The sequence below is a fragment of the Aquarana catesbeiana genome, linkage group LG01, assembly GCF_042186555.1.
Source record: "Aquarana catesbeiana isolate 2022-GZ linkage group LG01, ASM4218655v1, whole genome shotgun sequence".
NCBI lineage: Eukaryota > Metazoa > Chordata > Amphibia > Anura > Ranidae > Aquarana > Aquarana catesbeiana.
The window spans coordinates 406,528,320-406,538,326 of record NC_133324.1 but is presented as its reverse complement, the minus strand read 5'-3'; the positions used below and the strand labels follow the sequence as shown (position 1 = coordinate 406,538,326).

At 39.3% G+C, this 10,007-nt stretch overlaps 1 protein-coding gene across 1 annotated transcript in view; it reads right to left on the bottom strand.

Annotated features, from left to right (window-relative positions):
• Positions 1-1,141: 1,141 nt before the first annotated feature.
• LOC141147898 (programmed cell death 1 ligand 1-like) overlaps positions 1,142-10,007 on the bottom strand; it is an 82,863-nt gene continuing 73,997 nt past the window's right edge. The window contains exon 7 of the mRNA XM_073635112.1: positions 1,142-5,027. Within this exon, the coding sequence (XP_073491213.1) occupies positions 5,005-5,027 (23 nt within the window). The 3' untranslated portion in view covers positions 1,142-5,004. The remainder of the gene's footprint in view (positions 5,028-10,007) is intronic.

Here is a 10,007-nt window from a genome sequence, read left to right as displayed (position 1 = left end):
AGGAATTTGTTAGTATTTTTCATGTTCAGCTTGCTGGCTGAATGAAAAAATTAAAGCTTATGCCCTGTACACACGGATGGATTTTTCGGCAACAAAGGTCCAACAGTCTTTCCGACGGATTTTCAACGGACTTTTTGACAGACTTCCGACGGACTTTCGAACGAACAGACTTGCCTACACATGATCACACCAAAGTCCGACAGATTCGTACGTGATGACGTACACCGGACTAAAATAAAGAAGTTCATAACAAGTAGCCAATAGTTGCCCTAGCGTCAGTTTTCGCCTGTCAAACTAGCATACAGACGAGCAGATTTTTCGATAGGAACTGGGTCCGGCGGAGTTCCGACGTAAAAATTTGAAACATGTTCCCAATCTAAAGTCCATAGGCGTGCGCAGCCTATGGCATTAGAGTGTGCACCCTAAAGCACAAGCACACACTACCGATTACTCATGATGTTCATTCAGAAAGGGGAAGGGCTAGTAAATTACATTTTTACTGGCCCCTTTCCCTACTCATCCTAAAACATCCCGCAGCAACAGCCGGCGGGAGAGGTGGGAAAGCTGGCAGTGCTGCGGGGGGAAAGGAGGAGGAGACAGATCAGTAGGGGGAATCTGTTCTGCACAGGGTGATTTGGGTGTGCCTGGGCACACCTGGCACACCCTGTGCGCACGCCTATGCTAAAGTTCACCAGATTTTCGACAGAAACAGTCCGCTGAAGGTCCTATGAAGCCCACACACGGTCAGATTGTCCGCCGTATTCGGTCCGTCGGACCAGTCCGGTCGAAAAGTCCGCCCGTTTGTACACGGCATAACAGTGTATCAATTTAAACTTGGCTTGCAGAGTTTGACAGGTGACACCTACTACAGGTAATGGCTTGTGGTTGCGGTGCAGTATTTTGATACAAAATTGCCCATTGGGATGAACCCCCCCCAACCCCCCAAAAAAAGCAGATGTTCAGGAGTCAATCCTGCCTGCCAGCCACTGCTTTAATTTTTTTTTTTAAATGATCCACCACAGATCACTTTTTAGAGGGTCACCTATGTGAAACAGCCATGAAGCTCAGAGCTGGGTTTTAGGTAAAGGTTACACAACATCCTGGCATTTCTTTGGAGGCTAAAGAGACAAGTACAAATGTATACTTTTTTTTACTGAAATTGTAGTTATATTTTAGTTATACTTTAACACTTAGTTTACAGTCACTTAAAATTCAGTCATATTTTATTGATCATTATTTATAACAGTAAATACTGATAAATGAGCAGATATATCTATATTTAGCTGTGTCTAACAATATTTCATCTAATATTAGAACCTACAGAGTTTTATCCCATAGCTGACACAATGTTATTATTTTGCATTGATTGATTTTTGACGGTAGCAACAAGAATTGAAGATTGATCAATGTTATTGTCATGGAGATGTGCAGTGACGAACTAGTCTGTGTGGCCCAGATGATTTTAACAAATGGAAAAGTCTTTTGCTAATAAACCATCATAATAGAGGTTTACATTAATATGAATGCCTATAAAACACCAGCATATTTTTACTTGCTAGTTGTAGCTCCCTGCTATCATTCTTGTTCTTTGAGTCATGCATACATGGATTGATCCCTGAACAATGTTTATTTTGGGTTAGTAATGCAATGGCACATGTTCATATCATACAAGATTGTATTAACCAGTGCCAAAATTACATCAAGGAATTGCAGTCTAAATTAGGTTAGGAAGGGCCTAACCTTATTATAGGCTTATCTACATAACAGCATATATGTGGAAAACTGAAGTAGATTCCAGACAGCAAGTCATTTACGAATGGGTCACAAGAAGCGCTAAGCACTAGGCAGTTATCGGGCAGACAAGTTCAACTAATTTAATTGTAGATTGGTTTGCTGTACAGTGGTAACTCATGCATTGAGATCTTGGTTTGTATTTAGTGTGCAGAACTTTCAGGAGTTAATACCATCGGTTTCTCAGTCTCTTGTAACATGCAAGCATTCTGTTAAAATCTCCATCAACATGGTAGCAGTCTCTAACGGGGCAGTTTCTTGTAACATACTTCTTCTTTTAACCATGACAGTCTCTCGTGATGCAGCAGCTCTTTCTTGTAACATGGCAGTCTTCCAGAACATGGTAGCAACAAAGGTATGGTTTCAGGTAAGTTCTGCAGGAATATAGTGGGTGCAAGTGGACGCAAAAGAGTTCTGTGGTTATGGTTGCAGGTGGTACGTTATAGGTAGAGGTTGAATGTTGATTTACAGAGCCATACATGTTTCTAGTCTAAACTAAACAATACCTTTCCCTATTGATGCCTAATACTGCTAAAAAAAATAGACTGGCAAAATACAGCCAGTCTATGTTAATATATATACTTTTGTCTAGAAACATGGACAATTACACATAGCCAGCTATATAAAAAAACCTATGAAGGTGGTTCAATTTATTCCGTTGCTGAAAGTATACTTTTATGTTTATCTCAGATATAGTAGCATATGAATGTATTATCATTTTTTTAATCTTCATCTGAATTTTGTGTTGAGCAGGAAGTCTGCCTAACACTACACCACCCAAGAAACCATATGTACATAAGATAACATAACGGTTATGGCTATTACAGTCTACATTTTAAGTTTATCACCCTTAATTGTATTTATACAATTTTACAATCTATCATCCTGTGCAATATTGTAGGTTTAACTTTTTTCTGTAGCTATATCTCAAATTGAAAGTATATATGAAAACATTCTATATTTGTTCTACATTTTAAGTTTATCACCCTTAATTGTATTTATACAATCATACAATCTATCATCCTGTGCAATATTGTGGGTTTAACTTTTTTCCATAGCTACATCTCAAATTGAAAGTATACATGAAAACATTCTATATTTGTGCAACGGGGGGGGGGTGTTACTTAGCAGTTTAATAAATATAATACAATTACTATTTGGCTTATTATAAACTTGTGTTAAAAAAACCCATAGGAGCTGATTTACTAAAAAACTATAAAAAGTGAATTTTTACTTAGCTTAGTGAATCGGTGAAGATATATGAAAATGTACTTTTTAAAGAATATCCAATCATATGCAAGAAAAATTAAAAAAAAACAGTGGTTTTCTGATTGGATAAAGTCAGCACGACTTCACCCCATTCACTACGCAAAGTGAAAATTTGCTTTGTTAGTAATCAGCCTTTATTAAATAAACCTCAGTGTGTATATTAGACTCCCTCTGGTGCCATAACTTGACTTTCCTGCTCCAGTCTGCCCTACAATCCCTGCTGCATTCTCCACAAAGACACATGCAAACACCACTCTAATAGCTGGTGCCTGGGCACTGCTATTTATGCCTCTCATGCGACACTCAAGCCTGGTGATTTGCTGCTCAAGCTTGTAGCAATGCATTGTGGAGGGGCAATTCTGGTCCACTTATATATACTGTTCCCAAGCCTCTTCCCACTCCATTGCTTTGCTGTCCCAACCCGTTCTATATCAGATGGAGTTGAAGCCTGTACAGGGTTGAGGAAGACATTACCCTTATGAGTGTTTGGGCCTGGCTTTTGGCTCATAGGCCTGGGCACTGCATCTTGGAAAGAAGTCACATGCTCACATTCACTTGGAAGTGATAAGCATTTTGCAATGGCTCAGAAAAAGCAAAAGCAGCAGGGAGGATTATGAAGGTTGATATAAGTGGGTAGCAGGATATGCTTGAAAGCTACATTCGGAACGAAGTGACAAAGTATCTTTATGCATCCAGAGAATGCCTGGCATACACCGGAAGGGGGAGAATAGTAGTGGAATTCTTTAATTATCTTTAAATATATATAAATACATATATATAGTGCATTCTGGATTTAAAGGGTAACTCCACTTTCATGGGGAAAAAAAATAGCAAATAAAAAAATAATAATATATCATATACAATTTCGACACAAGTCATATTGACAGAATGTGTACAGAACGCCCCCCAGAAACATAATTTCCTGCTTGTGTGATTGGCTCACTGATTTTTCCAGAAAGTCTACACTAAGATACAAATCAGATCTCAGGCATCCCCTGCAACAAAAATTTCATTTTTAGTAAGATACCTCCAATAGCAAATCACACCTAAGGCTGTGTTCACACTGGTGTGATGCAGAAATCAACGTGATTCCCGTGCGGTTTCCCGCATTGCATTTCACTCACAGGCAGTTCACACTGCTCTCTGCGAAACTGCTGCGGGTGTCAATGTAAAGTTAATGACATCCCCAAATCAGTTTGCAGATCGCAGTGCGAACTGTGAAATCAGACAGGAATTGGATGGCATGGGTGTGAACACCCATACCATCCGATTCCAGTGTGAACCAAAAAAAGGGTCCTACATCATTTTGGTGTGAGTGTGATTTCAACCATACAAACTGTATGGTTGGATTTGCATCACACAGACATTGCATGTGATGTGCACAGCAATGTGGTATGAATCACGTGCAATGTCTGGCATCGCACTAGTGTGAACCCAGCCTAAAGAGATGCAGACCCAGCAGTTTTCCTTATTAGAGCCCTACAGCTGCAGCAGCTGGTTGATCATTATGAAACCACTCCCATTAGACTTAGCACATAGGGCACAGAGGAACAGTGAATTCTTCAGAATAACAAAAGGTAGGAATGTACAATAAAGTTTGGTAAAAATCCCTGCAATGTACATAGATCAACCAGATGGGAATGTTTTTTTCTCAACAAAAGTGGAGTTACACGTTAAAGTTAAAAATGCTCTGCTATGTTTCACCGTGATACTCTTCAGCAAAACTAAAGAGATTACTGGCTAGGAAATTATATTTTCAATTATAATAAACTAAATCCTAAATATGTTAAAGTGCAGTAGAAACAGCATAATATATATTTTCCTAGTATTGAAAAGTATGTGCATACAGTAAGTATATCTTGAATAGGTTCTATTAAAACAAAGGTAAACATATACTCATCCTAGCATTCAGCTGTCCGTATATATATTGAGTATTTGGACGTTCTATAAGGGATAAGGTTGATCATCTAAAAAGAGAAAAGTTTTGTTAACATTTTTGCTGGTAAGTTTTATACACTCTTTGTAGTGTTTTCTGAACTCAAAAAGTAGTTATAGCAAACCAAAAATTAAAACAATTAGCTGCAAATAAAATGTTTTGAGCTATAAAGTTGTCTAGTAAAAAGAAAATGTAATAATTATGGGTCAGTTTTTTTCTATGTCAGCTATTTATTATTCATGTTTTATACTTTTTTTTAATTACTTTATTATTTAAAAATAAAATCATTTGTAATCGTTACTCAATATGCAGATAATATTGTGTATTTCACAAAATAGACTGTGTTTATCGAACCATATAAACCATGAACTACCATTTGAGAGGGCACATGAACAGGTTGATAGCACTCCTTCTCTCCTACTGATACATACTTTCCTCACTGCTCCATTATTTTTGCCAAAGCCCAGAGTAGAAAAATTGATGTGAGCCGTGTTACAGATCTTACAAAATAAGGGACTATCCTCCTGCCCCAAGTAACAGTGCTCAGGCCTGACATTGAGCATCTCATCACAGAAGGACAGAAAGTAACATGCTCCCCCATGGAGAGGACGGCCACAATGGAGGTGGCAGCCTAATAGATGATTTTCTTACTTTACCATGAATGGGCACAATTACTTTAAAGAGACATTGTCATCGGGTAACACTTTTCAGGCTGCTCACATTCATAAACATGCTTGAAATTAGCACTTACTATATATCAGCCATTATTATTGCAATTTGTGATACCTTTTTGTCAGTAACAGTGCTGTTTTTTTCTTCAACCTCCAACATTTACAAGAGTGGCGGAGGCTTTCTGTGCCAGACAATCCTCACTACTCCCTCCCTCCCCACTCCTGGCTATAATATTACCAAAGTGTCTGGCTGCTGCCTGTAAAGCCTCCATTGTTCTGTGAGTGACAGTGGTGCCCAACCGTAGTTTCCTCTGCAGGTGCCAAACATGACAACTTACTACTACTCAATGATAATGTGTAGGCACTCTTTCACACACAGATCCAGGTGCTGAGGCATCAACTAGACACCCTGATGACCTCTCAGCTTGGAGTAAGTGTCAATGTTAAACATTTTATGTAGGTGAGTGGCCTGAAAGTGTTAATTGATGACAGTGTCTCTTTAAAGTTACAATTTTTAAATATTAAGATCAAAAGCATCCCTCGAAACAAAACATATGCCTCCCGCGCCCCTGATCTCTGCTGTCTTAATGAGCTCCACTTGCTTAAACATCTTCAGCATCAGGCACACAGATGTGTCAGATTCCTGGTCTGCTTCCCACTGTAGTTCCTTCTTTCCCAGTGTAACAACTGTGACTTGTAGTAATATAAAGGTGGGAGGAAGAAACCACCGTTTGGGTTAGGGGTGGGGGTTAGGTAGGATGCACCATACCTTTTTGAATTCTAAAGATTTTTTTAGCCAGTGGCGCTCATAAAGACAGTGCAAATCAAAAAGTAGCATGAACTCTTTTGTTTTTAGGAAAACTTTTGATTTCAACATTTTAAAAATTTACGAACATGTGATTTATTAAAATACATCCACTCCTCGCTACTTATTTAAAGTGACACTAAAAAAGTATCCTTATGCCACGTACACACAATCAGAAATTTGGCCAGCAAAAGACCGATGAGAGCTTTTCATTGGAAAATGCGACCGTGTGTATGCTCCATCGAACTTTTGCTGGCCGAATTCCAGCAAGCAAAAGATTGAGAGCGTGTTCTCAATTTTTCGTTTGGGAAAAGTTCCTATCCGAAAATGCGATCGTCTGTAGCAATTCCGACGCACAAAATTCCTACGCGTGCTCGGAAACAATTCGACGCATGCTTGGAAGCATTGCACTTCATTTTCTCGGCTCGTCGTAGTGTTGTACATGACCGCGTTCTTGACGGTCGGAAGTTCAGAGAACTTTTATGTGACCGTGTGTATGCAAGGCAAGCTTGAGCGGAATCCCGTCGGAAAAGCCATCATATCTTTTTCCAACGAGAATTCCGGTCGTGTGTACGCGGCATAACTCTTCAAAGATATTCAATACGCTTCCACTACTTGATGGCCAGCAATCAATTTTTCATGAAATTGTTTCTTTAGCCCCATACACACGGGCCGAATGTCGGGAGATATCGACCAGTTCTAATAAAAACGCCCGAAATTTGGCCCATGTGTATGCCACCCTGTCCGACAGAAGCCGGCTGTTTGGCTGGCTTCTGTCAGACGTGCATGCTGGAAAATAGCTCAGCAGGGGAGATCGCTATACTAACTTTGCATAGTTAGTACAGTGGCTCCAACTGGAGCTGACAGTTCTTTTTTTTGTTCAACCTGCTGGGTTGAACGAAAATAAAAACTCATAGTGTGTACCAGGCTTTACTATGTTTTTCTGCCTCTTGGTAACATCCTCTGTGAGCTCCCAAACTTCTCCTTACCACCCCCCACACACACACACACACACACACACACACACACACTTCCATTTGTTTGGAACAAGCAGTGTTTGTTAGTTATGGTCATGTGCACTGCTCCTCTGCACACTACAAATCCCATAGTCCGTAGTCCTTGGTCTATCTCAGAAGCGAGCAAGAGAGGGTGGCAATGTTCTTGCATGCTGTGAGACTATGGAGATTTGGAGGAGGCTGAGAGCAATAGAAGGGGCTTTTATGACAAGAACACATAGAATTTTATTTTCTCAAACCAGAGTTTAGTGGGGTACACAATAGCATTGCACCGATACCGGTATTGGGGCTGATACTAAGGTAAGTTAAAGAGAGACTCTATAACTTGTACTGATGCAAGTGCTCAGGTCTCTTTAGATTGTAAGCTCCATGAGCAGAGCCCTCCTATTCCTTCTGTATTGAACTGTATTGTAAATGTGCTGTCCCCCCTCTACATTGTAAAGCACTGCATGAACTGTTGGCGCTATATAAATCCTGTATAATAATAATTAAAATATTAATAATAATACTAATACTAAAACTGATACTTTCAAGTCCGGGTTCACATATGTTCGGGGTGGGTTTCAGTGCGATTTGTAAAAGGAGTCTGGTGCGATTTTGTTCAGCAGTTCAGGTGTGGTTCAAGTGTGAAATTTTTTAAAGTATATGACATTCGAAATCGCACCTGTACCCGACTGAAAATTATACCTAACTCTTTAAAATCCCACTGCGGTTGGCCCGCACATACATGAACCGCCTCCATAGAAAGCCGGTTTAGTTCACATGTCACACCAATCGAATGTGGTTTTAACGCAATATATAATATAATAATAATTTTATCGAAAAATAAACAGAACCAAATAACATTTATTTAGTATTAGATTGATATATTAGCTCATTTATTAATGTGTCACATGATACTAAAAATAGGTATTGGTAATTGGTATCGGTCAGTACTTGAGAAAAAGTATCGGTACTCGGTCTTAAAAACCGGCTTCGGTGGATCCCTAGTATACACTGTGACAAAATTGGATGAACAGTCGGCCGTTTTTTTCGCGAAGGTGTGCATCATGACGTAGCCAACAATGGTATTAACTTGTTTGAAAGTTCTCCAATGACAAAAGCAAATGTTCTTCCTTGTGCATGATTTCTATGTTTGTTGCCACCTTCTTCAGGGTCCTTTTTTGCTTGTGATCATACATGCTTTTCTCTATTCGATTATTTTCGTATGATTACTGTACACATTGAGCAAAAATCTGACATTGTGTTTGTGTATGATAACAATTTTAGAGCTTGAACCTTCCTTTTTTTCCCTCCAAACAGTCGGAATTGGCTGCCGAAAGCACTATACTGTACTAACGTTTAAGTAATTGACCTATTGTTCCTTGTATGGAATTTTTTTTCTAATTTTCTTATACAGTATCTCACAAAAGTGAGTACACCCCTCACATTTTTGTAAATATTTTATTATATCTTTTCATGTGACAACACTGAGGAATTTCACATGAATACCAACATGTACTGTGACATACTGATGCAGAGCATGATCCCCTCCCTTCAGAGACTGGGCCGCAGGGCACTTTTCCAACATAACGACCCCAAACACACCTCCAAGACGACCACTGCCTTGCTAAAGAAGCTGAGGGTAAAGGTGATGGACTGGCCAAGCATGTCTCCAGACCTAAACCCTATTGAGCATCTGTGGGGCATACTCAAATGGAAGGTGGAAGAGCGCAAGGTCTCTAACATCCACCAGCTCCGTGATGTCGTCATGGAGGAGTGGAATAGGACTCCAGTGGCAACCTGTGAAGCTCTGGTGAACTTGATGCCCAAGAGGGTTAAGGCAGTGCGGGAAAATAATGGTGGCCACACAAAATATTGATACTTTGGGCCCAATTTGGACATTTTTACTAAGAGGTGTACTCACTTTTGTTGCCAGCAGTTTAGACATTAATGGCTGTGTGTTGAGTTATTTTGAGGGGACAGCAAATTTACACTGTTATACAAGCTGTACACTCACTACTTTACATTGTAGCAAAGTGTCATTTCTTCAGTATTGTCACATGAAAAGATATAATAAAATACTTAATAATAAAATGTGAGAGGTGTACTCAATTTTGTGAGATACTGTAGTGTGTATCCAGCTTTTAATGTCACTTTGTATCTTGGGTGTTTATTACAAATAGGAAATATTCCCAGTGCAGAAGCTTACTGTCACATAAGGGTTTTTTATTTGTCATTTTGTTCCTTGTAACACAGCCAATTCCCCTTTAGTCATTTCATAGTTGTTGGCTTGGCAAGATTGTAGTCTGCCCCAATATATCAATAAAAAAAAATTGAAGTGCACGTGCAGGAAATAAAGCACATCTTCCTGTATAATATTTGAGTCATGACTCTTACGATTGCTAATTGAAAATTCAACTAAAACATTTACAGGCATTCATTCTTGGGGCAGCTGTCTTATGACTTACTAGAACGGTAAGCTTTTCATAGAAGTGAAAGTAAAACCGTTTCAGAAACATTCTCAGTTTAGACCTTGG